General features: G+C 37.4%; 1 protein-coding gene across 1 annotated transcript; it reads left to right on the top strand.

Moving 5' to 3' along the window:
* Positions 1–201: 201 nt before the first annotated feature.
* On the top strand, positions 202–27,820 carry LOC121431921 (E3 ubiquitin-protein ligase MIB2-like). The gene is made up of 18 exons (XM_041629699.1): positions 202–356; positions 4,275–4,530; positions 5,355–5,529; positions 6,119–6,225; positions 6,661–6,831; positions 8,360–8,469; positions 8,950–9,060; positions 9,772–9,876; positions 10,475–10,634; positions 11,245–11,348; positions 13,097–13,242; positions 15,141–15,297; positions 16,933–17,090; positions 18,314–18,440; positions 18,696–18,920; positions 23,829–24,007; positions 25,009–26,069; positions 26,812–27,820. Exons 2-18 carry the CDS (start codon positions 4,290–4,292, stop codon positions 27,012–27,014), a joined length of 3,540 nt encoding a protein of 1,179 aa, XP_041485633.1. The 5' UTR covers positions 202–356; positions 4,275–4,289; the 3' UTR covers positions 27,015–27,820.
* Positions 27,821–27,865: the final 45 nt, after the last annotated feature.

Here is a 27,865-nt window from a genome sequence, read left to right as displayed (position 1 = left end):
TTAATCAGCCTGCCATTCTTTTTTTATTTCTCCTTTTCCCCTTTTCTGTTTCCCTCTTACACTTTTTTTTTCAAACCACACGAAAAATCATAGTTTTACACCTTGGACCTGGACCCCCTCTCCCTCGCCCGCCTCACTCCCCCCTCCCGCTGCTGTCAATGTGTAGTTGGGGAACCCCCACAATTTGTGCGATCAATCAAGTCCGCACGCGGACGTTACCCTCTATATCTTGTCCACGTACCGGTACGGTACGTGGCTAGCCGGCCAGCGCCAAAACCTTTTTGCATGCTGCATCAACCTCACAAATTCCTGTAAACAACGACCACTGGATGATATTTACAGTTCTAAATTATCAGGTATGTATTTCGCTCCATTGCTAAAATAAGGGCATGTTAACATAGGGAGTCTTAAAGTGCATGATAGATCTACTTCTAGACCCAAATTGGGCGAAATACGGTCGATATTGAGATTTGAGAATGAGATTGCGTTGGAGTTGCAGAACTTGTCTTGACTTGGGAAGTTTGGGAACTCCGTACACACCGGATGGCGGGCGAGTTCAGTGGCGCTTGGCATGGACGTGGATGAGTTCTGAGAAGTTGGATTCGCGGGAGTAAACCAGCCCAGGCATGATGTAATGCCAAATGGGCATCCTAAGGTAGAATCTAGAGGAAAAGAGATTCACTAGAGATTGCTGTTGTTAAACTAAGGGATGGTCCAGGCTGGAGATATGAATAGGCCTATACTGGCTAGAGAGTAAAATTCACAAAGCAAAATGCTGAAAATTAGATAAAAATTTGATAAATCTCTGAGTAACTGCATATGTGCGCGGTTGTTAAGTAGACTCAGCAATATTCCACTGAACTCACCAACACACTCTAAATATGATGTACACTACACATTTACTAACTCACTCCCACACTACAAATTCATCTGGCGACATGGGCAAAATCTCAAAAATTGAAATTTTCTTACCTAAATCGTATCTCGCGTCAAAAATATCACCATCGGGACTTCTCAACATCGTAGTTAAGAAACACAGGGTTTAAAAAGTGGATTCTTCATGGTTTTCCTGATGTTCTTGGATTTTGAAAACATGTCCTCACTAAAAACTGACACTTTCGCAAGCCAATGTCCTGCATTTTTTTTCAGTGCCAAGATAAAAAAAGTAAAAAACATAAAAAATGCAACACCTCAAAATATAGCACCCTAAGTGCGACCGTTGCATGTTCGCTCACTTTTTTCACTTGAGTTTGTAATGGAACTGTGCACTTGGCAGCTTTTTGCCGTTTAAATGTGAATTGCAGCTGCCTCACGGAGCTTGTAGGAGCGCCTTAGGAATTGTACATCGTACCGTGCACCGGAGACATGGTGGCAGCACACAGAAGAATGCTATCGCGGTCAGAATTGGTGGTCAATCTTGACAACTGCGATTGTGATTCAAGCAATTTGTTTATTGTGCCAAATCAAAAACTAAATTGCAAATATAAATAGATTATGATTAAAAGTCATTAACAAATCAAATTTCCATCTAGTGTTGAGTGTGAATGGAACCCATATCAATCAATTCATACACAATGCTGCAGACCCGCGAGTAGACCGCTCTCAATTCAGCAGTTGTGCTTATCAGTTTGTATTTCTAAAAAAACATCGCGTAAATGGCAGCAGCATGAACAGAAATATTGCTTTGATTTCTATGTATAAGCTACACAAGGATGACACTTTGAACAGTGAATGATAGTATGAAGTATCAATGAATTTGCCTTTGATATAATAACCTTTTAGCAGGAAAGCTAAGTACGATCAACTTTTTCTGTTACTGATACTCAAAGGGGAATGAAACCTTTAGAATAAGTAGGCTTGTGTCGAAACAGAAAAATCAAAGAAACAGATCAACAAAAGTTTGAGAAAAATCTGACAAAAAATGAGAAAGTTATGAGCATTCGAATATTGCAATCACTACTGCTTTGGAGATCCTCCTATTGGCAATGCAACAAGGATGTGTGATGTCACGTGTGAACAACTTTCCCTTTGATGGACTATAAAATATCCCCAAAAGTGTAATTTTTGCTCTTATGATACAAACTCTTTATCCATGATGTATTCTTTAAAAATCTGTATTGCATGCCCTCCTATATAAATAATTCAAGATCTACAGATAGATGTGATAAAAAGGGCAATTTAAGTGAAATATATGCTTAAGTAATGGGAGAGTTGTTCACAAGTGAGATCACACATCTTTGGCACATTGTCAATGTGAGGATCTCCATAGCAATAGTGATCGCAATATTATCATAACCTCATTATTTGTCTGATTTTTCTCAAACTTTCCTTGATCTGTTTCTTTGATTTTTCTGTTTTCACACAAGCAATCTTGTTCTAGGGGTTTCATTCTCCTTTAACTTCTAAAACTTTAAAGCCAACAGAAATTCTTCTCCACTAATTATGTTTGTAAAACTCTTGTGTTTAGAATTCTGCCAGATTAAGCCTTTTGTTAAAATCTGTGATTCTCCAGAGCACATTCAAAGGCTTATTGTTATTGATCCCAATCCAATTAGTAGCCCTATTGTTACTACCATTGTAATCCATGGTTACCCATTGGCACCTGGGATAATCCCCCTCCACTTCCCTCTTTTAATCCTTAGTGGCCTATCAATTGGCTTTCACAGCTCCCCATTTTCTTTGTTTTGAGCACTTGACAAGATTATTTGTTTAGGGTAATCGCCAAGTTCAAAGACCAGCTATGCATGAGATTTTCTGTGAATCTGAGTGAGATCACTGACATTGTGTACAATGTATATGGGGATAGGCTGTGATAGTTGCGTGAGACAGAGATTTGAGGGGATGAACAAGAGTCCAAAATGCTCGAGTCTCGCGCATAATGCGTGAGACTTGGTAGCTCTGTAATCACAGCTCTCTCAATACACTTTTATCCCTTGTCACCTGTCCTGTGCTGAACCTAATGAACACATAAATTTTTCCCTCCCTCCCCTCCTTACCTCTCTCCTTGTCTTTCCATCTCTTTCTCTCTCTCTTGCTTTCATAATTCAGGTTCCAAACCCCTTTATCCCCTTTCAGTATTAGTTTCTCTCTTATTTACTTTAATATATTCTCCACATCTTCACATTTCCCATCCCTTTTCCAAATTTGATTAAGTTTGATTTAAATTTGATGATAATTTTATTTGAATTTGATTTAATTTTGATTTTAGACAGTGCGCCAGCAGATGTGGATCATGTATTCAAGTCATTCAATTTTACACTTGATGTGAAACTGTCACATTGGAATCTCCCTGGTGTGCCTTTGAAATATCCCATGCATTAACAAGTTTTGAAGTTGGCATTTCTTGTGATAAACAATCATTTGTTTATGTTGATTTTTAACGATCACTTTTTATAATATCAAGGAAAAATAATTGATTTTAATGCATTTGATTTATTTTTTTAAACTAAGTTTGTGGTAAATGGGCTAAATGGTAATTGAACTGAATGGACTATATGTAGATGAACCAGGATTAGACCATATGGGATGAGACAATCAGAGAAAAGACATAGGCCCGTATTCTGAAGTTGGGTTTAACTTAAATTCAGGTTTAAAGTTATGGTTTAAGTATGGACAGCCAATTGTTACATAATCACTAACAGTAGAGATATCATACTTTCAGCTCATTCGGCTCTCAAATCATTCATAATTGTGTATTAAGTATAAATAGATGATTGTTTTCACCATCGATGAATCAGGAAATAGCACAGTAAACATAAGAAACATACAACTTAATAAAAAACTTGATACTTTTGGCTTCCCATACTTAAACCTCAACTTTAAACCTGAGTTTAAGTTAAACCCGACTTCAGAATACGGCCCATAGTGGTCGTAAACCAAGTGGCAATTTCACTTAACAATACTAAAAAAATTATGACACCTTGAAATGAGACTATTCATTTATTTTGTAAAAGTTCTTTCGCTATATCTACATATATTTTTGTTTATGATGGAAGGTTATGATTTTAAGACCCAAGGTCGTGCTACCGTTCATATGATTTCTGTTCCCGTTTTGCAGAATTTCAACCTTTTTAAAAATGAAAATACTGGCTCTGCAAATTGGATTATACACTTGTCTATAATAGAGAAAGTTGAAAATAGTCTCTTTACATTCAAAATCTCTTTTTTTTTCATCCTCAAAATACTGTGATTCCTGTTAAGAGGTTGATGTCCCTTTCAGTTTCATGTGCATGTTTTATTTTCGAAATCGCATTATCTTACAATCCGGTTTCTAGGGACTCCTTTAGAAGATGAGCTGCATCTGGGGTGGTAGAAACCGTGTCATACGAGGACCAGACTGGACCTACAAGAACCAAGATGGCGGAAGGGGACATGCAGGAACTGTCTTGAATCGTTGGGGAAGCCAGCAACCGTACTCTCCCCCCAACACCATTATGGTCCAGTGGGACTGTGGTGATAAGGGTCTCTACCGGATTGGCTACAACAAGGCCTTTGATCTTAGGTTTCTTGAATTAGCTAGTACATGTGCAGGTAAATGTTTTGTCAAACCAGGGGGGTGTTTCACAAAGATTTAAGTATGACTTAGAGTAGCACTTAAATGCCGGGTTGCGTACGGTATGAAAGGCTTGACCGCGTTGGTCAGATCGTCTCAAGAGGACGTGCACTAATGCGTATCTATCAATAAGATCGCGCGTTGCATATCTTGTACGCGTCGGCATTTAAGTGCGACTTAAGTCATACTTAAATCTTTGTGAAACACCCCTCTGGTGTGTGTTTCATATTAATTGTTCGTAAGATACGAATGACTTTACGCACGACTGGTGATCCTCTCTTGTGCTGTGTGATAGCCCTATGTAATTGAGTTATGACCAAAGAACATGCTCCAGTCGGCGTAAAGTCGTTCATAAATTTATGAAGAGCTTCATGAAACACCCAACAGGGTGTTACTTAGTTACTCAGTGTCAACTGTATGGAAACCCATCCATACTATAATTTTTTCTGCAAGAAATTTGCACAATCTCCTTATTAAACAGAGAGAATCACATTGAATCATCAAGAGAATGATGAATGTATGCATATACACCAAATCTATAAAATATTTTGAACAAACATAGATTTCAGATTAGATGTTCATGTTGCTGGCCTTCCATAGTTGTGGTTAATCGGATCAATCGCAACTCTGTAAGATGGGACCCAGGTTGGTGTTTCATAAAGTTGTTCTTTGTTATTGGGCATGATTAATTTTAGTGGAAGCCTCATAATTGAAGATTTTGAGGGAAAAAAAAAACATCTTTTTTTTGCTTTTGTATATAGCTGGCATGAATATATTTAATGATTATTTTTTTTTTTACCAGATCGTCATCACAAGGTCTGGTGTGATGGATGTAACATGGAACAGATTAGAGGAATTCGATGGAGATGCACCGAATGCTATGCCATTGACCTCTGTACTGCATGCTATATGAGTGACAAACATGATCTTAGTCATGCCTTCGCAAGGGTTGTTTCTTCCATGAAGACCTCAAAGGGGTACGTACAGTCAATATTTTCTAGGCATGACCTGTACATATTGTAAATAAAACCAAATGTGAATATGTACCAAATTGTTTACAAAGACTTCCAATTGATCATAAATAATGATTATAGTTGTCTATGTTACAAGGGCCTATTTTATAGACTTTCATTTACAATGTGTGTGTTTTTTAAGAGTGATTTTTTATATAAAACTAAGAGAATGATCTAGGTTTTATCATCTTTTTCATTTTTTTTTCAGTTATGTACATGTGGATTGATTTGTAATTTACTCTGAGGATTTATACACGTAAAAAAATGAACTGGAATTTAAATCCAAATTAGAATTTGCTCTGAATTTTAGATATGAATTTCATATAATTAAAGTTATGAATTTTTATTTGGATTTGATTCAAATCTGAATTGGAATTTGAATCTGAAAACTTTTTATATGAAGTTTAGGTAAATTTAAGTCAGAATCAGATTCTGAATTTCAATTTGATTGAGTATGGATTTAAATTGCAATTTCTATTTCAGTTACAAATTTTATTCAATTTCATTTTCAATTCTAACAACCATGTCTCTTTTGATATTTGTATTGATACAGTGTCAAGGTGTTACCAAGATCATCTTCATCGCATATACCTCTCAAAGGAAGTTTTCCTGGAGCGATGGTTGCCAGATATCCTCAATGGTGCAAGAAAAATAAGAAAGGTTTGTGGCTTTATTAGCAAAGGATGATGTGAGTGATTGTGATTATGATTTTAATGATGATTATACTGACATTGATGATTACAATGACCAAGATTAATGTGATGACAGTGATGACAATGACAACAGTATTGATGGTGATGATGATGATGATGATGATGACGATGATGATGATGATGGTGGTGATGATGGTGATGATGATGATGGTTATAATAATGACAATAGCATATATGATGATGATGATGGTGATGTTGATGATGATGATGGTGATGATGATGCTGATGGTGATGATGATGATGACAATGCGTGTTTGATTGTAAGACTTCTGACATATTCCTGTAGCTGAAACTTCTTATCTATTACAAGTTTCTTACAATATTGTCATTGAGGACAAATCATTTATAAAATAATTTTTATAAAACTAATCTTTGGTTGCAGACCGGCAGATTGGGAGAGTATCAAAGATTGGACAGAGAACAGCAAATCTCAGCCTGGGACAAACTTTGGTAGAGTTCAACTCTGGACGAGAAAGGGTAGAGGTCACCGATATCATCTGCATGTTACCAGGGTCTGGTGGTCACGTTTACGAGGGACATCTGCAAAATTACGGTGAGTCGTCAGAATCTCTGTCACATGTTATCAGGGTCTCAGAGCTGCCATCGTCAATTGTGAAAAATCATATTCATTATTTCTTTTATACTTTTCTCCAGCCCAAAGTCCTATTTTTCTTTGAAATTTCGAAACACACACCCAAAATTATCATTCTTACAAGTTTCAAAAATCCTATTTCTAGGAAGAAAATCCTATTTGGTGTCACTTTTTCCTTGAAAATCCCACTAATTTGCAGCTTTGGGGTCTTGTGAGACACATCTACTAAATTATGATGAATAGTCTAGGAGAATGTTATCTGTAAAATGTTATCATAGTATGGTGGTCATGTTTATGAAAGACTTCTGGAAAATGACGGTGAGTTGTTCAGAGTTGAATCTTCCCCGCGAAATGTTGTCAAGGTCTCGTCATGTTTCTGAGGGACATCTGCAAAATCATGGCAAGTAGTTGAGGATAATCTTCCTTGTGATAAACAAATTTTAATAGAAAGGCAATATAGAGTGAAGGAATTGATGCAAATTTCTATCATACTTGGTTCTGAAGTATGTAACAGAACTATAAAAGCCTTAATTTACTTTCTTAGTTGATCCTTGAGTCTGTCACAACGGTTTTGGAGGATATATCTTTATGTTTCCTGGGGGCTGTTTCATGAAGGTGTTCGTAAGTTAAGAGCGACTTTAAGAACGACTGGTGATCCTTTCTTACTCGCTTAACCATTGCCTATGAATGTACCATTTACCACAAGAAAGGATCACGAGTCGTTCATAAAGTTACTCTTAACTTATGAACAGCTTTATGAAACACACACCTGTTCATTGAGTGGAGGATATTGGTTTCTTTGTCCACTGTTTGTGTCGACCTAGTTAAGATACTCCTGTTGACTACAGCTAGTTAGAAATTCCTAAGGCTGCACTAAAGAAGTGAAGTGAAGGAAGTATGCAGAAATGTCATCATGTATGTGGAAACAAGTGCACCTCGTCTGAGACCATGGAACAAAGTTCACAGTAGTATGAATGAATGAATGATTGATTGATTGAATGAAAGAACTTTTATTTCCAAAGATAAAAGCATTAATACAATTTTAAGAACTTGAACAATACAATGGAGGTAGCGACTCCGAACAGCTTGTGATGAGTGCACTGTGACATAGACAATAAATACAAAATACATGAAAAAACTTGTCTAAACAGAGTACAATACAAAACAATTATGGGGAAAAACAAAGGGGGGGGGAACAGGGCAACTTTATGTAAAATACTAGTATATCAATTGAAACAGTCAATAAATCGTCAAACAATCATCCCACAACTAAAATTATAAAGCAAATCACAAACTTTAGGGAAGAAAGTTTTTTCTTAAGTTATGCAAAGTTTGTGATTCTCTTCAAAGACAAATATTTGAATGAAAAATATCTTGAAACCTCGTTCAAAAAAAGTAAAGATTGAATGACTAGTAAAAAAATTAAACTACTGTTGCGATACTTGGGAATAAGTTGCGTGTATGATTTTTAAAATTGATTTTATTGCAGGTGAAGTACAGTTTGTGGATGAAGGAGACAAGGTTTTGATAGCAGTAACTCCAGAGGAAATGCAAGTACTTCACGAACGCAGAGGATTATGGGATCCTGACATGATCAAAGTAAGCATGAATGTTCTTTCTGAATAAGAATATTTGTGGAATATCTGTCATAGCAAATTGTAGTAATTCTGAATGACTAGGGGGGGATGGCTATATGAAAAGTCCAACACTTGGCTTATAATACAAAGGTTAGCATTTGATTGTATTGCTGAGTTTTAAGCTTTATATTGTAACAAATATTTTTTTGTAAAAATTGAATATTAAATACTGAATTGAAAACGTATGTTTTGGCTCAGTTGATAGAGCATCTGTCTCACATATGGAAGGTCGCGAGTTCAAGCCCTGGCTGCGTCACACCAAAATCTGGGAGTTGCTGCTTCCCTGTAGGGCGTGCAACAATTGAAAGGATAGAACAAGGAACCGACCAACTGTATGCCATTTAAAATAATGTAATAGCTTTGATAAGTCTAGAGTCATTTACCATGGTCTGACTGAACCTTAGGCTGAAGGTGTTTCAACTGTATTTTATTTGATTTACAGACTTGTGGAAGAAAGGGATACGTGACTAAAAGAACGGATGCAGGTAACGTCAAAGTGACTTTTGACGACATCCAAGAAACTTTTACCATGAATGTTGCTGCTGTAAGAAAGGTAACAGTAACAGAATAATACATTTTCTCTCTAATTTTTTCTCTCTAATTTCCCCTTCAGTTTTCTAATAAATAATATGCAGAAGAGAAAGCAAAATTTTTCCTTTACAAATGATAAAGAGGGTTGGCTGGGTTAAGAATGATGTATACACAGAAATGGACATACTGTAGCAGAAGGAAGGATTGGGGCATTTAATTGCTTGGAGAGTGAAGTAAATCTGTATTAATATAGTACATTGGCTTCGAGAATTGGAATTAACTGTTTGGTCGATTTGAATAATGATGATAATGATATGCAACATTTATGTAGAGCTTAATTCAAATGTTTCTAAGCACTGCAATATTGTCACCCCGGCTTTCACATTGCTCATCAGGGATGTAGTCTAGGTTGGCCTCAAGGTGATATTGAGCCAGCCTTAGCCTCGTCCTCAGCCAAAGTCATGTGTACGTAGGATGCAGGAGGTTTTCTCCAGCGGCCTGGTGACTTGAAAAAAACGACATAGACTATTTCCCTGGTGCTTATTAGCATCAGTGGGTAATGCATCAGGGATGTAGTCGAGAACGGCCTCGAGGTCATATTTTGCCGGCCTTGGCCTCATCCTCGGCCCAAATCATGTGTACAAAGTCTACAGGATGAATGGGCAATGCTTCAAAACCACCTTTGTGAAGTGGATTCGAGGTGATAATAGTTTGGTTTCTTATCTTCCTGTAGCTTCATCGTTTCAGTCTTGGTCAGGACGTCCGCATCAGTGATGACGTCGAGACGGTCAAGAGACTACAGGTTGGACATGGCGGATGGAAAAAGTCTATGGAAAAGGTGACTCTCCCACCAAGAACAGTTGAAAAAAAAATTGGCATACAACGAATAGGGGCCTACTAGTTAGCATTCTTTGACCCACTTTAATACTCTCAAAAAACCTAGAACAGCAGAATTGTGTCACTTGGAGGAACAATGTTCTTATTAGATTTTGAGGTCATGAGGTCACCGTTCATGTCTTATTTGTTGTGTGGAATTTTTTCATCATTCACTACCAAAACAAGGTGTCAAAGTGCTTAGGTAACACTTCAGTATTCTGTATACAATATCCCATATTCTGAACTCCTGCTTATGGTCTCACTTTCTGCTAAAAGTAGGGTAAGCCCAAAATGTCAAACATTTTTGTGTATATTTGTCTGTTTCTTATGTTTCTTGTGTTCTTTCTTCATGTCTGTATGGTGATACAAACTATTTTAGATATTTTTGTAGAGAGTGCTGAAAGAACTGAGCACCAAATTTTGTTGACATTGAACGACCTGAGATTTGTGTCACAATTGGCTATCCATAGTTAAACCACAACCAAAATTTAAGGGTAGTTAGAATTTCTTCTTTCATGTTTTCTATTGGTTACATGTTGTGTATGGATGTCTTCTTTCAGGCCATCAGTGTTGTTGGGAAGGTGATCAAGGTCAAGGAATCTCACATTCATGTCAAGATCCAAGACAAAACTTTTGTCTTCAACTCCGCAAACCTAGCTCCCACCACCAACGTTCCTCGGCGGAAGCCAAAAGAAAAGTCATTTGAAGAGTTTTTGATGAGTGAGTTTTCAGTTTAGCAAATTTCCTTATAATGTGATTTGATAAGAATACATTACAGTCATTTGCAAATAAAATCTGTGCCCACCTGAAACCTCATTTGTTCCTGATAGTCTTCTGAAAAGTATTGCCTATGAAAATTCTTGTCTAAATGGACTGACATTGTCTTGTTGATATGGATCGTACAAAAACCATATTGGATAACATTAAAAAAAGTACTGATTTTAGGATATGTAAAGTTTTGAGGTGAACCAATATTATTATTTATTATTGTTCTGCTCAGCCCAGCTTCACCAAGCTTTTCAATTTATTTTAAGGCTGAATTTCCTAGTACATTACATTGGTCATCATACGCAGATACAAATTCCTAATATGATCTATATATAAATCAGTCCTGGGCTCTGTAAACACAAAAGTGGCCTATCACGATCATCGTTGCATGCGCATTTTGCTTTGTAGAGTGACAAGGAACCAATCAGAATTGCTCTTTCAAATTTAGCGATTTATCGCTAACCTTTGTAACAAGTCACAAAAATATCAAAGAATTTTTTAGATAGATATGACTCATAAATATGAAATTTATTCTTTGAACAATGTTCTTTCTATGCCACAGACGTTGCCCAAGACATCCAGAAACCTGAAACGATGATATCGCTTGCAGTAGCTTCCCACAACATCCCTGCTGTTGAAGACTTGTTGAAGGAGCATCCAGAATGGGTTAGTGTATCAAGATTAAAGATTAAAGCACTCTGAATTTTGACCATTTTAAAGCCTTCTTTAATATTTCTTTCAACTTTTGTAGCAAAATCATCCATATCTTTGGTAATTAAAAGGTAGAGAGGTCTAGAACTTGTTGCAGAATCTCAACTAAAAAGAATCAAACATACCTTGATATTCAGCCAATCAGAAGCAGCCATTTCAGACTACTTGCATTTGATTTTTGAATCTTTAGCAAGAGGCCCCTAGGTCCTGTAACACAAAGGTTAGCGATTGATCGTACGCTTGATTTTTACGATTGATTGTACATTGTAGTCGTAGCAAAGTGTTTTACTATCATTGCCAAGCTTTGTGATACGTGCCCCTGGTCATGAAATTCAATTGTGGGAGAAACTACCTCAAAGCGATTGGAAAATATGATTGTACTGCTTTGGAGAATCATTGTATGCGATACAATTTGAGAATCACTAACATGACAAGGAGGTAGTTCAAGTTTGCTGAGGTCACAAATACATTGAAATGTATAACTGAGACTTCACGGAAATGTCCAGCCTAATAACATTTAGACTGTCCTCATTTCAGACTCTTCTCAGTCAAAGACTTGAATGTGAGGGAAACGTATTAATATCTGAGGGCAATGTATTCATTTATATATATGCAGCCCTCAGAGATTTTTTTCGGCCTTTATAGTATTCTCCCTTAACCCTAAATCTCCCGGGGTATTTTGATTCTTATCATTCCGGGGGGGGGGGGGATCTCGGAAGTGGATTGCGCGATCACAACAAAAATTTGCATGATGGTAGAGAATGACGTAATCTACAAAGTTGCATTGGTATTAATTAAGTTTAATCAGTAAAAGTAGAAATAATGATACATTTATGAATTTTGGCTAAATACACAAATTGCATTGGATTTTTACATGAAATCACGTTTATGAGCAATTTTGGGTCTGACATGCACTTACATAATGTTGCATAATGTCGTAACCGCGTATCCGGCGTCACAAATTTTGTCTCAAAATTTGCGCGAGACTTGAAAGTAAGAAGTCAGTGAGCAGCAAGGTCAAAAAAATTTGCGCAGTGGATATATCGCGAAAATTGTTGAGGGGGTGGGCAATTATGGCCCCCCCCCCCCCCCGAACCTGAAATCTCATAATAAAAAAGTGGAATCAACTAAAAGATTGCTCAATTGTATCCTGGTTTAAGGAAATGTGTAGGGCCTACTTAATGGAAAATCTATAAAAATTACTAGGGTTTGTGTGTGTGTATGTATGTGCGTGTTTGCGTTAATGTCTGATGATGAAGTTTGTTTGTTTTGTTAGTTTTCTGTTTCTAATTGTAAATATTGTCAATGCTATTGTCTTTTTGGGGCCATTCTCTACAAGCAGTTTGCTTTTTTTGGTCCTAGCCATATTCTGTATTATTTATGGCATAATTATGTACGCTGTATGATAGATATTTTAATGGTTGAGTAAATTGAATTGAATGCGTGAATTATTTTAATTTCTTGTACTGTCGTTACTGGACATAATAAGTTAAACTTCTTTACAACTCTAAAATAAAATTTTTAGAAATTCATTATGTGCATGTACTGGAACGCTTGAATGTGTCCGATAAACTCAACAAGAACTGTTTGTATTCTCTTAATTTAAAAGTGCAATGGTGTGAAACTGCCTGAATAGTGTATCCACAAACTAGGATTGCCGCAACGATGAATTTTATGTGTTTATTTGTTCTTAATGTATCCAGATTCGTCATGAGCCCACCATCGGCAAATCGCTTATTTCGGTCGCTTGTGATGACGTGGACATGATGAAAGTTCTTGTTGAGAAAGGGGCCTTCATTGAGAGCTATGATGAGCAGGGCTGCACACCACTGTTCTATGCAACTACGGCGTAAGTCATTATTGTGTTCATATTATTAGAAATATATTCCACATACATGCACTTCAAAAACTCTGGTGTTGATGTAACACCAGCCCGGAATCTATATATAATAATAATAATATAGGGTATTTATATTGCGCACATATCCACCTTGTTAGGTGCTCAAGGCGCTCCTATATTACCCGGCTAAGCTAGGCGTTCATAGCGCACACAGCTTTTTAAGGAATTACTTCCTACCGGTACCCATTTACCTCACCAGGGTTGAGTGCAGCACATTGTGGATCAGTTTCTTGCTGAAGGAAATTACGCCATGGCTGGGATTCGAACCCACGACCCTCTGTTTCAAAGTCCGAAGACTAATCCACTGGGCCACAACGCTCCACATAAGCGTATATGGCCACACCAGAGAAGTATTGAAACAACACCAGTTTGGAATCAAACCGATGCTGTTTTGATACTAATTGGTGTTGCTTGTATAAACACCTACATGTATCTGGTTTTAGACCCAAACGAAACTGGTGTTGTTTAACACTTCTCTGGTGTAGACACATATAGAATCTGGCTGGTGTTAAATCAACACCAGTTTGTGCAGTGTGTAGCCTGCAAATAATGAATATCGGTGAGGGCCAAGTAAGACTTTCATGCACGGGGTATGTTTTGAACAGCCCTCAATGTATGTTTGGAACAGTTCTAAAATCTCAGAATCATAGCCAAGGGCAAAAAAGTTAATCACTCATTGACGAAACATGCTGCCCTTGGAACTTTGTAAGTTGGTACTCTAGTACCTGTTGTTCATTGACAAGCACCAATGAATTTCAAATTTTTATGAAAATATACTCATCAAAAAGTCTGAAGACTAACAATGTGAGTTCACAATCAAAAGCATAAAGTATAACAGATAAAATAACTATATAACATGCAGTGACCATTATTAAAAAAATTTCACAAAAATGCTCCAAAATGCATTTTCATTATAACAACAAAGTATATTTAAAGTGCAGGTGAATATAATGAAAAAGGTAGAATTAAAAACAAAACGAGGACAGAAACTCCAAACTGGCATACATATTACAAAGTTAAAATAGTTAATGCAAATAGAGAGAAGAGTCAGTAGGATAGGCAAGCAAGAGAGAGGGGCAAGCACTGAAAGAGTAAGCATGAGAAAGAGTGAGAAAGCCTCACTGTCATTTCCCCCTTCCCTGCTCACAGAATATTCAATTCAATTCGTTTATTTTCAATTCCAATAAAAAATATATACAGATAAATGCATGTAAGCATAACAGATTGTAAAACAAAAAAAAACATTATAAAGATATACATGTGAACATGCTTATGTTAAATAAAGTGATACAGAGATATCAAGAAAAGGATGGAATTGAGGAATACTGCAAAAAAAAACATTAAGTTTTTGTCGAGGCAGTAATCCAACGAGAGAAAGTCATAGAATTGAAGAATCAAAACATGTTTTAGAAAGGAAAATGAGAAGAAAATTGAAATACATTAAAAGACATAAATAAATACATTCAAATACAAATACAATACAAGGAATTTGGTCAAATTATCAATAATTCATATCATGAGATAAAAGATATAATTTGAGTCTTCGTTTGAATATATTTAGAGAAGGGGAAACAAGAATGGATGAGGGAAGGGAGTTCCAGAAAGATTGCAGCTCATGATGAATGTATATCATGACTTGGCGTTATTGACAATATTTTGGCAAAAATTGACTAACATTGAAATCAAATATTGACCAGCACGATAACAAACAGTCCTTTTCCTGATTACTGTGTAAACCTACCTATTATCTTTCCACTGAGAAAAATATTTAAAGATGATCATTCCTACTATGTTCCTAATGTGGCACACTTTTTTCTTCCAATGTGAATGATTGTTCCACAATGAAGGAACAACTTTGATGGTGTGCGGTACCTCCTTGAGCAAGGTGCTAATGTTGATTCGGCCAACTTTGAAGGTCTGACCAGCTTTATGGTTGCTTGTGAAAATGGATCCTTTGAATGCGCACACTACCTACTCATGCATGGGGCCGATGTCAACCTCAAGGTAGGCTGGTTTTGTTTAATTATTATTTTATTCAATATCTATACCTTTTGTTCATTTTTAATGGGTTCCCTATCACAAGCAAGATCCCCAAACAAGTCATGTTGTTATTCTTGTAAAATATTGTTATAAATTATTTGTATGTAATTGATTGACTTTTTCAAACAATTAACTTGAAACTTGAATCTGTATTCACAGCTTTCCCAAAGTTCGTATAGGGTTGGAAAATTTATTTCACAATGAATAAAAACAAGCAGACTCAACTGACAAATTCAAATCTATGTTAAAAACTCACCTTTATGTTAAATAGATCGTCCTTAGCATATGCTGCTTCAACTGTCTACTTTCAACTGTAAACATGTATAATTTAGTTTTAGCTGAAATTTCTTGTCTTTCTATTTATTTGCCTTAAGCGCTTAGAGACATTCTTGTGATAAGCGCTATATAAATGATGTTAATTATTATTGTTATAAATATATTTCTTTATTTTTGTTTTGCCCCATCTGCCCACCTTTGTCGGTTGGGGAGAGGCATTGGCCCGTATTCTGATAGCAGGTTTAACTTAAACTCAGGTTTAAAGTTGTGGTTTGAGTATGGGAAGCCAAAAGTATCAAAATTTGTATTAAGTTGTATGTTTCTTATGTTTACTGTGCTCTTTCCTGATTCATCGATGGTGAAGACAATCATCTATTTATACTTCCTACACAATTATGAATGATTTGAGAGCTGAAAGTATGATATCTCTACTGTTAGTGATTATGTAGCAATTGGCTGTCCATACTTAAACCACAACTTTAAACCTGAGTTTAAGTTAAACCCGACTTCAGAATACGGGCCATTGGGTTTGTTTATCCATTCTGGTTTCATTCTCACAATAACTTAAGAACTGTCTGATGGATTAACATCAAACCTGGCTGGGTCCTATTTCATTATTCAGGGATGCCAGTTTTCCGCCAACTGCCCAAATTCCGACTTTCCGTCTTTTTTTAAACATGAACTTGGGCTGTCAATAACTGGTATGAACAATAAATTTGATGGCTTGAATTAGATTTTTTTTATGAGCCTTATTCTTGTTCATTTTTTTTTAAATAGACTCTTTATATCAGATTTACCAATAAAATATGATTAAATTTGAGGAGGAAAGACCTCTCAGATATGCCCAGAGAGCATCGGGAGCTCGCACTTTTCAAGAGGCCCCATCCGATTGGACTTTGCACTAGTGTTTTGGGCTCGTGTCGTGCACAAGGCACGCATGATCTTCCTTCGAGAAAAGAAAATCAGTCCCTGGAGCTATTTACCACTGGCATCCCTGATTATTGTAACATTGCCATGATTGTGATTGGCTGCTGATCCTTATTACCATGGTAGTTGCTACAATGGTAAAGTCAAAATAATGAAAACTCGTTATGAAACAGATCCCAGTATGCATTTAAGGGGTTGAAAGTTAATGACCATGGAGGTCATTGTGTAAATGGAAGTATCATGGCCTTATCTGTATTCAAAGGAAAAATATAAAAAAAAATGATATTTCAAACTCAACATTCTGCTGCATTGAATTGCATAAGACAGGCAGGACAGCCTGAAGCAATCAAAATTGTCAGAATTGAGATATGGTAGTTTAATTTCTCAATGATACAGTCCAAAGATGATTGTCTGCCTGTAATCCGAGCCATCGGGAGCAAAGGAAGGACCATACTAGACCTTATTCTTGCCAGGAAGGAAGTCGACCTGAAGGCAACGTCATCATCATCGTGCATGACTGCAATGAGCTGTGCAGCCCGTTCAGGGAACATCTAGTAAGTGCATGACATTTATACTCTCACTCTAGATTCATTATTCCAACTGAGATTTGATTTAATTTGATTTTACTTTTGGCTCCTTTATATGTACATCTCTAATTTTCTCTTCTCAGTCAATATTTTAGAACAAATTGTATGATGAAATTATTAGCACTGTTTTACTCAATAATTCTTTAATATTTGAATAAAGATTTTTTTCACTTGTCTATTAAACTATGTTTCTTCTATTAAGTTCTTGTTTGTATTCAGTTGTTGATGTACAAAAAATGGGAAATGTAGATATAAATAAAACCATGTAAAGCTTTGGTTAAAATCAAAGATGTGAAGTGTCATTTAACATTTTAATCTTTGAAAAGTGTACTGGCGATTGAATATATTTTTCAACGGTTGATTCTTTGTGAAAATTTGTGTTCAGATTATTTTTAGCATCCACTGTGATTAATGTTTTTATTTTTTGGACCCTTTGATCACGTATCTTACAAAATTAGTGATTGGATATCAGTAATAGGACAGGTTGGACAGAAGAAGAAGTTATCTTGACATTTTCAGACCATTCCATTCTTAAAAGATGATGAAAAAATGAAAAAATACCCAGATATTGGCCCGAATTCACAAAGGTGGTTTTGAAAACCCACGGTTGAGTCCACGGTTTATGCAGATTTCCTGTATGAATTACACTTAATTTAGCGCATATCGGGCGCATGTATAAAACATGTCCAATCCTGATGCACGCTTTTGTCACAGTGCACCAAATTGACGCCTGTTGCCGTGTTTATCAACGCTATTTTATTCATGAGTCCACTCTTCGAACAGTGGACTCATGAATAAAATAGCGTATCTAACCATGGTAACAGGCGTCACTTTGGCGCACTGTGACAAATGCGCGCATCAGGATTGGACATGTTTTATACATTCGCCCGATATGCGCTAAATTAAGCATAAGTTATACAGGAAATCTGCATAAACCATGGACTCAACGGTGGGTTTCAAAACCTCCTTTGTGAATTTGGGCCTTCATGTTTTAATCAGCACCTGATTAGAATAAATTTCTGTGTAAAATTGCAAAATTTATCACATCATAACTGTATCAGGGAATATACAGTCATATAATCAACTGTTACAACCTCTAGCTGCAGGTTAAGTGTTTTGAAATTAACAAATAAGTATTCAGTGTGTTCACCATACGTTTCCATTTTATTTTCTTGTTGCCATGGTTACAGTGCACTTACAAAACTCATTGAGGCAGCACCTAAGATGGTTGATGTCAAACAGTGCAATGGAAATACTCCCATCTTCAATGCTGTGTTGGCAAATTCCCTAAAAGCAACTGAAGTACTCGTCAAAAAGGTAATATTTGTAAAATAAAAAAGGTAATATTTTTAAAAAATTTTACCAACTCTTATATTCATTGATAATGTATGATGATAAAATAAAAAACATGAATTTATAAGAGCATCAGTTTCTGCCTTTGCATGTGAAAAAAAAGCGTTTTGAGCATCGCTTTCATGAAACAATGTAATTTTAAAGTGCTAACTTTTATTAAGGCCAACTAGTCTTATACAAAGACAACATTAATTTCATTGTTATCTTGCATTTCAACAGGGCCACTGCAATGTGAATGTACAGAACTTTGATCAAGGATACTGCCCGCTTCATCTGGCCATAGTGAAGGAGAACTTTGCTTTGATTGAGGTCTTGGTGAAGAATGGTGCCGATGCGAACATTCCCAACTGCGATGGGGACACCTGTTTACAGATGGCCATGGATGCACTTGATGATATTGAATGTGAAGATCGTCATGTTGATGAAGTACCTTTCATGGCAGAGGTTTGTGACTTGTATTGTTGCCAGTGTTCTTTACTGCTAGTATCATTTGGCAAAAGAATTTTGTAATTTTCATTTGCTTTGAACAGGGTTCACCCGGTTTCCGTAATCAATGTCTAAGAAAAATAGTTCTGATGATGATGGTAGTGATAATGATAGTGGTAGTGATAATGATAGTGGTATCAGAAGTTGTATTAAGAAGTAGTAGTAGCAGTAGAAGTAGTAGTAGTAGTAGCAGTAGTAGTAGCAGTAGTAGTAGTAGTAGTAGTAGTAGTAGTAGTAGTAGTAGTAGTAGTAGTAGTAGTAGTAGTAGTAGTAGTAGTAGTAGTAGTAGTAGTAGTAGTAGTAATAGTAGTACTAGTTGCAGCAGCAGTAGTAGTAGTAGCAGTAGCAGTAGTAGCAGTAGCAGTAGCAGTAGCAGTAGTAGTAGTAGTAGTAGTAGTAGTAGTAGTAGTAGTAGTAGTAGTAGTAGTAGTAGTAGTAGTAGTAGTAGTAGTAGTAGTAGTAGTAGTAGTAGTAGTAGTAGTAGTAGTAGTAGCAGTAGCAGTAGTAGTAGCAGTAGTAGTAGCAGTAGAGCAGCAGAGTTATAGAAGTCAGGGACTGCATAATTGTTTTGAAAGTGGGGGGGGGGGGCTGACCATACAGTAAACACAATTAGATGGTAGATAGAGAGAGGGGGATAATGGAAAATGGTAGGGAAAGATAAGAGAAGGAGGGTGGGAGAGGGGAGGGGAAGGAAGAACAGACATGTAGATGGAAACAAAATATCATTAGTCAGGGGCTGCGGAACATTTTTGAAAGGGGGGGAGGCTGATAATGAGGAAAAACATTGGAGCCTGTTTTTCCGTCATAGCGCGTTAATGCTGAAGAGGAAGAGAGAGAAGGTACGGAGCGAGTGTATTTGTACCTGTACTTTGTTTTAGCAATGAAAAAAAAACGTACATGATATTGAAAATAGCATATTTAAGGTACTGTACTTTATACATTGCATTCCATGTGTGTATGCTTGTCAATGTATGTAATGCTTTAGCTAATTCAATGAGATATCAAAGTGATTTATGTAACATTCAGGAGATCCCTCAAAACATATCTTTTCAATGCATAAAAACCAACTTTGAACTAATGATCCAATCTAAATATCTTTATTACTTTATTCTTACCTTTTACTATTTCTTCTTCAAGCGCATTGGGTCATGCTATGCTATGTGTGATGCGCTATACAAGAATTGAGCATTATTATTATTATTATTATTATTAGATATGTGCCCTGAAGTCTTGCTTTGAGAATAAACTAATAAAGGTTTCCCTTTCTCCTGCCATTTCCGCTGGCAAACTCGTTGCTGACAGCTTCTTCTTTAGGTATACTGCCCAACGCCCCACAGTGGGAGCCAACCGGGCAGGAAGTGCGCAGATGTTAATGGCACGGAGAGAGAAGATGCTTTTTTAGTCTTTGCTTTGCTTTGTATAGATTTGAAGTATGTTTCGCTTGAAGGTTTCTATGTTCTTGATTTCGATGGTTGGGGGTGTGAGGGAGTTCCAGTCTGGGATGGTTCTTGGAATGAACGAATACTTGTAACAGTTTTTGTTGGTCGAGATGGGAATGAAGCTTATGGATGAAGATTTCCGAAGGGGCCTTTGGACCGGGCTCAGGACTTTTCGCACTGGAATGGCTAGGCGACCCGCAAGCGCCTCGCGCAAAGTTGTTACGCGACTTACTTTTCTGCGCAGTTGCAGCGGCTCCCAGTCGAGCCTCTGCTTCATGGCCGAGACACTGTTATACCTAGAATAGTCTCCGGTTACAAATCGAGCTGCTCTGTTTTGTATAGCTTCAATTTGATTTGTTAGTATTTGCGTATGTGGGTCCCAGACTGTTGAGCAATAGTCTAGGGTTGATCTTACCAGTGTCTTGTAAGCGATGTCAACTCCCTGAGATATCTCTTCCTCTTGTAGAGATGTAAGGAGAATCTTAAGGAGAATATCAAGCCTACGGTTAATTGCAGTAATAGCAAGATCCAACACCTTGAAGTATTACCTGTTGTAGTATGCCACGGTGAAGACGGAAAAGATCCCTCTCCGCTTCCCACTTCTAAACACTTTGGGGTTCTTCTGTGTCATGGTAGCTGTGGTCCAGATAACCCAAGCTCCGTTGACCTTTGAAGTACATCCTCGTAGAGCTTATCTTAATTTTAGTCACAGCGGATCCTGCCTAGAGCTTCTGCAGTGATTTTGGCATTGTGCTGTCCTTGCGCTGCAGACAATGATGATTGCTGTAAAGTCTTTGACAAATTGTCAGTCATAGAATATACTTGACACCCAGGTGAAGAGCGAAGACATATTCAAACCTCTCCATCTGTGACTTCACACTAATGATCCTGGCTCTCATCTCCGAGTCAAGTCGATCTTCCAGACAGGCATCCCATTTCATCAAAAGGGCCTCATAATTCTTGATTATGCGATAAAAACTCTGTCCACACACAGTCCATGGTGTGGGACAAATCACCTTCAAACCAGCAGCCTTTAAGTTAATGTCCTCCTTAATTTGATCTAGTAAGCCTTGATGCTTGGGTGAAAACTAAATGAGCTTACACACTTCATATGTGATGTCCAAAGCATCTGATAGGAGCTTAGAACCCTTTGTTGCATCACATTCTGCCAGATTAAGGGCATGGCCATGGCAATGTATTGGGTGAGCCTTTGGAGCCTCTGAAGGATTTGCAGAGCCACACCTCGATGTGAACCAGCCATTGGACCACCGGCATCGTAGCATTGTCCACGGCAGTTCGACAATCTCAAATTCATCCTTGTGACTGCATCCTTGATGACTGCCACAATAGTATTTGCCTTGATGTTCGGAATGTGATTTAATCCGATGAATTCATGTGGTTCAAGCTTGTCATCGATCCACCTAATGCAAAGTGTCAGTTGTTCCTTATTCGAAATGTCTGCATTCGTCTGCCAAGATCGAGAAGAATACACCGTTCCTGATAGAGTACGCCACCTCCCTAAACACCTTAGGGGGCGTTTCATGAAAGGACTTGGACATTTTATCCGACAAGTACCAGTTTATCCGACAGTTACCATAGGAACTGTGCCTCTCAGCCAATCAGAATCAAGGAAAGATGTCAGATCTGACAACTTGTCGGATGAAAATATTGATGAAATGTTCCCCGGAAGGGCCATTATCTCTAACATTTTGTTTTGGATATCATGGGACATGTATTTGTTGGTTTTTTCTTCAACCATTCCAACATTCGGGAGTCATCAGTAGCTCTCAGGTGATACAGTTGGAGCAAGTTTGAGTCTGCATCTTCCTTGCCTTGAAGGGCTAATCCTTGTCTACCCAGAAACTGTATGTTTTGGATTATCTTCACAATATTTCTCTGACTTTCTTGCTTTTCTTCACTCAGGTCCTTTTGCATCATCTCGGCAACATCTGGGCACTGCTTAGGAACAACAATCAAAGCTGATACTGCTGACTTGTGGCAGTGAGAAACTTGATGCTCCCGAAATTTTTCTCTGGCTTCCGGTTTGAAAATCCATGTGATATGAAAGCATATTCCTTGTTTGTAGCAATTATCATTTTGTTTCCCTTTTCAGCTTGTAGACAGGTGTGGCAAAGGACAACATCTTGAGATAAGATGTAAGTGCAACCATGGAAATTCATCAAACCAACCAGGCTGAAATGACCTGTTGAACTGTTTGTTCTCCTTTTTCTAAAGAACTGAAAGTTCCGTTGCTGGATAGGCTCAAGGGGGATTATTGTTTCTTCATTAGATTTGACACCCTCAGCTTTGCTTGAAGATGGAAGGCTAACTTCCGGAGCTTCCAATTACTCAGTTGGTGTAGATGGTCCAGTGATAACTTTTTCATCAGCAGTAGATGGACAATTCTGTTGACTTTCATTCGATTCAGCTTGTTGGGGATTGAAGAAATTCTTTATGCTAAGCTGAGTTTTGGGCCTTTCAGGAGGCAACCCGAGCATGACCTATCAAAATTAAGGGAAAAGGGAATCTATTTTCAGTTTCTAAATAAAACCGTAAATAAAATGGCATAGACAAATTTTACAATATTTTTTCTTTAAAAGGTATGAAAAATAAGTCCATCTTTTATTTCTTCCTACAAAAATACCTAATTTTTCACTTTCAAGAGAAAGAACAGCCAATAAAATGGTAGGTTACTTGCAATAATACGAAAGTAAAATTGGATCATGAATTGTTAACGCAGATGGCAATGTACTACATTTTCGTCAAGTGGATTTCCAAAAGTAATATTATAGACCTAGACGAAAGGTTTTGTGGATTTATTCCGTGTAAAAAAAGAATTTTGGTCTACAAAGCTCTTGAATCGTACAGTACATTAGGGCTATACAAATGATAATTCAACAGACATGATCCAGAAAACTTAGAACTGAAACCATACTTATAAGATGGGGCTATATAAACACATTTTCATTGCTAACTGTCGAGGGACTATTGAATATAATACAAAATAAGGTTAGCACTTTGAGAAAAAAAAATAATAACAATAATTGGTCTATATCTACGCTAGATAACGAGTTGAATGGCGCAGCGCACGTGTACTTTGCAAGTAGATGGTATGCGATGTACCAATCATGGGTTCACAGAGCAACTTGGAATCTATTGTCTTAATTGCTTGAATGACACCGATAATAGGCGTTCATTACATATATTAGGAATGCCAAGTTTGAATTATTCACTTTACTTCAATAACATTTAAATAACTGTAAAACAGCGTTTTGGGGAATTTTTTTCAAACGTATCTACTCAAAAAAGTGGTCGGCTGGAGCAGCCCCCCCCCCCCATTTCCGAGGCCCCTGTTAGTCTTGGTAAAAGCTATTTTAGATGAATATCTAAATATTTCTAATCAATATGTTCTCATCTTTGATAACAGATGAAGAAGAAATGGGGCCATGTTGGGATCAAGACAAACGGAGATGCTCTTCTTGCCTACCTGGTCTCTCATGGTGCCGACCTTGATGCTAACAACTGTGAAGACTTGACTATACGGGAATCGTGTACACTAGAAGATGACCTCTTGCAGGCTCTAGATAAAATACAGTCCATTACAAGGTAAAGCCATGATTAAAGGGGAATGAAACCTTTGGAATAAGTAGGCTTGTCTTGAAACATAAAAATCAAAGAATAAGAACAAATAAAGTTTTAGAAAAATCGGACAAATAATAAGAAAGTTATGAGCATTTGAATATTGTAATCACTAATGCTATGGAGATCCTCCCATTGGCAATGCGACAAAGAGATGTGATGTCACATGTGAACAACTTTCCATTTGATGGACTATAAAATACCCTCAAAATGTCTCTTTCTGCTTTTTCTTGTGGTGATACAAACTATTAATCCATGATGTATTCTTTAAAAATCTGTATTACACGCCCTCCTATAGAAAGAACACATGATCTACTGATAGATGTGATAAAAGAGGCAATTTAAGTGAAATATATACTAAGGTAGTGGGGAGAGTTGTTCTCAAGTGACATCATACATCTTTGTCGCATTGCCAATTTGAGGATCTCCATAGCATTGGTGATCGCAATATTCAAATGCTCATAACTTTCTCATTATTTGTCAGATTTTTCTCAAACTTTCGTTGATCTGTTTCTTTGATTTTTCTGTTTTCACCCAAGCTATCTTGTTTCAAAGGTTTCATTCTCCTTTAATGTAGTGATGAAAATAATGTGAGCCTTCCTGTCAATTTTATCACTTTCATTAGTTTCTTATCTAAGTCATTATCTTCCAATCTTGTGCATTTTATGGTTATTTTTCATTTTAGTACACATAACACATTTATGTGTTCTGTGTACATATATAAAAGTTATTAGTTGTGATGAGCCACACTGAACCTGACATAGCAACAACTGTATTTGCACCCTGTTTAAACTGACGGTATTGAATATCTTTGCAAAATAAAGGTTTGTCATTTGGTATTTTAAATCAAACTTAAATATACTCGAGTTTTACATTGAAGTAAGCAAATTGAATGCTGTATTGCTTTGAGACTTAGATTATGAACTAACAACTCATTTCTTTTTGTGATCATTTTTTTTACTATTCAGGAAAGACATTTCCAGACTTCAAAGCACAGCTGACCGTCCCCTGCGCAGCCTGACCAAGGTCTCTCCAAACACTGATACCGAGAATGGGTCTGGTCTGAAAAGCTCACTTACAACAAAGATGCAACAGCAGAGTGCAAGGAGGCCTTCAGATCAGATATCAGTGAGTTCTGCCAGACCGGGGTCCAAGAGATTTAGCCCAAATAATCCAGCTAAGAAGTCGTCAGTAGGGCCAGCAAGACCAGAGGCAGAAACACAGCATGCAAAAGCCTCTTCAGAGAAGCCAACAAGCCGGCTAAAACCAAGTGTAAAGACTCAGAATGGATGGACATCTCCAGAAAATTTGTCAGGGAGTATGTCAAGACAGGATGCAAAGATGCTGAGTGCAAAGACATCTTCAGAGAATTCCTCTAGAAGTTCAGCGAGACCAGATGCCCAAACAAAGAGTGCAAGAACATCTTCAGAAAAATCTTCAACAGGTTGGACAAGACCAGGCGCAAAGACTAAGAATGCATGGACTTCCTCTGGGAATTTTCGAGAGAGTTCAGCTAGACCAGGTGTCCAGACAAATACTGGAAGAACATTTTCAGAAAAGTCGTCAACAGCTCCAAAGGCATCTTCAGACAACTTTTCCAGGAGTTCAGCGAGGCCAGGTGCCCAGGTTAAAAGTTCAAGACTATCTTCAGAAAAGTCATCAACAAGTTGGGAAAGACCAGGAGCAAAGATGCAGAGTGTGTGGGCATCTCCAGAGACAGAGTCGACAATGAGTTGGCAGGAGCAAGGTAGAAAGACACAGAGTGCAAGAACTTCAGCACAGAAGGTGTCAGTGGGTTCTGACAGACCAGAGACAAAGACACAGAACACAAGAAGCTTTCCAGATAGGTCATCAACTACTCCTCTCCCTACAGGAGCTCAGAAAAGCAGTGCAAGAAATGCCTCTTGGAGGTCATCTATTAGCTCAGGAAGCCATCAAAAATCAGCAGGGAAAAGCTTGACAAATGGTTGGAAGAGAGGAGCAGGGGACAACGATGCCCAGAAATCCCAAGATAAACCCACAGACACAGGTTTGACATAATAACCATTCTTTGTTCTTTCGATGAGGGGAAGTCTCTTCTTGAGTTGAATTATACCTGAGTTGAATTATACCCAGAAAAAAAAACACACTGCCTCGTCTGACTTTCACATAGGAATCTTGCAAACGTCTTTTCATGGACAATCCTCATATTTAGTCTAGGCAAAACAATGGAATGTGCTAATATATGGACTTTTATTCCTGGCATTAATAGTGAAAAGCCTCATGCATCTTTAACAGCAGCTTTCCTCATTTCCCCATTGTTTCTATGATGAATTAGGGATGGCAAGATGCTTGTTGGATTCCTGCGTGGAGGATATAGCTCCCACTCTACCTTCAGGAAATAATGCATTGGAAATACATTGGAAATGTCATCCACATTGTCCTACTTTATGAAGAGAGATGTCCTGTGAAATATTAATGTTAATATTCCTCTCTCTCTCTCTTTATTTGGTGGGGGGATGTATTATTCTTACAGGAATATTATAGTGTTTTCAAATTTCTATGAATTGCAATTTTTTTTCATATTCAATTGACATTTCAGTGTGCATGTGTATGTATATTTATCATAAGATACTCAAATAACTCTTGATTATTTAAGTTATTTAATGGTATTTAATAGGATATGGGTTAGACCAATTAAAACTGACATAAATTAATGTTTGCCCAATAATAATAATACTGCAGAATTATTGATGTACAGATATCATAATTTCCTTTTGTTCCTTTCAAAGGTGAGCGTGGTCAACTAGAAGCAGAACTTCAACGCAAAGATGACCAGCTCAAAGCACTGAGGTCAAAGGTCAAGACACTGGAGCACCTGGTCAAGAAGAAAATCTCCTTCGCCTGTGGTCATGACATCATCAGAAGCATTGCTGAGCTGATCCCGAACTGCCCCGAGTGCAGGAATCCGATAGCATCGGTTGCTGATGCCTAAGAATAGGCAGACAGTCTTGTCGTCATAGCCTGATACCTGAAGGCTGCGACATCAACGCCAAGGCATGGAAAACTCAAGGCCAAGGCAAATTTCAACATAATGTGCTCAAGAAACTTTTGATAAGATTTCCAGTGATGTCACCTGGATTCAACTCTGACGAGGACAATACTCAACTCTATAGACAGTTATTAGTGATAGCACTGGATCATCACAAGTTGTGGTGCAAAGTAGCTGGTCTGTCCAGACTGTTGAAACCCTGTAGGTCATTTATGGAAGTACTTCAGTGATGCCACCTTGACAAAGACCATACTTCCGTATGACGAGTGACCAGTGATAGCATTTGGTTCATCACTAGTTAAGTTAAAAAGTAGCCATAATGCAGGAAACTCATTGTGCTTTTTATTGAGGTAATCCAGCAGTATTACCATATTGAACCTTGATAGAGATAATACTTTACTGTGAACAGAGACCAGCAATAGCATTGGTTCTTCACGATTTCATTTGAGAAGTAGTAAGTCTGTCCTATCTGCAGGTGCCCATTAGGATTAGTTGCAGCAAAGTCATCTGTTAAGAACTCTCTGTTAACTACGTAGATGAAACAGTGACCTATGATTAGTAGATACAATTGTTCACCATGATTTATGAGCAATTCCATGAAATGGTAATACATGATTCCCCCCTCTGTGTGGCTCCCCTCCTTCCTGTAATGTTCTATCTCTGTTTCCCTGTTGACAGGGTGCTACATAACTTTTTAGAAGCACTTGCCCAGTTGGGCAAGTACATTTGTGAATAGTTGGAATATACTTGCCCAAAAATCTATTCATCACTTGAAAACCTAAAAAAGATCCTTG

The sequence above is a fragment of the Lytechinus variegatus genome, chromosome 18 (genome assembly GCF_018143015.1).
Source record: "Lytechinus variegatus isolate NC3 chromosome 18, Lvar_3.0, whole genome shotgun sequence".
NCBI classification, from domain to species: Eukaryota; Metazoa; Echinodermata; class Echinoidea; order Temnopleuroida; family Toxopneustidae; genus Lytechinus; species Lytechinus variegatus.
This window is presented reverse-complemented; position numbering and strand designations above follow the sequence as displayed.

Coding starts and splice junctions, on each gene's coding strand:
- LOC121431921 (XM_041629699.1), top strand. CDS start 4,290: ATGAGCTGCATCTGGGGTGGTAGAAACCGTGTCATACGAGGACCAGAC. Junction 9,061..9,771: donor ATGTTGCTGCTGTAAGAAAG/GTAACAGTAACA, acceptor ATCTTCCTGTAG/CTTCATCGTTTCAGTCTTGG. Junction 24,008..25,008: donor AAAATACAGTCCATTACAAG/GTAAAGCCATGA, acceptor TTTACTATTCAG/GAAAGACATTTCCAGACTTC.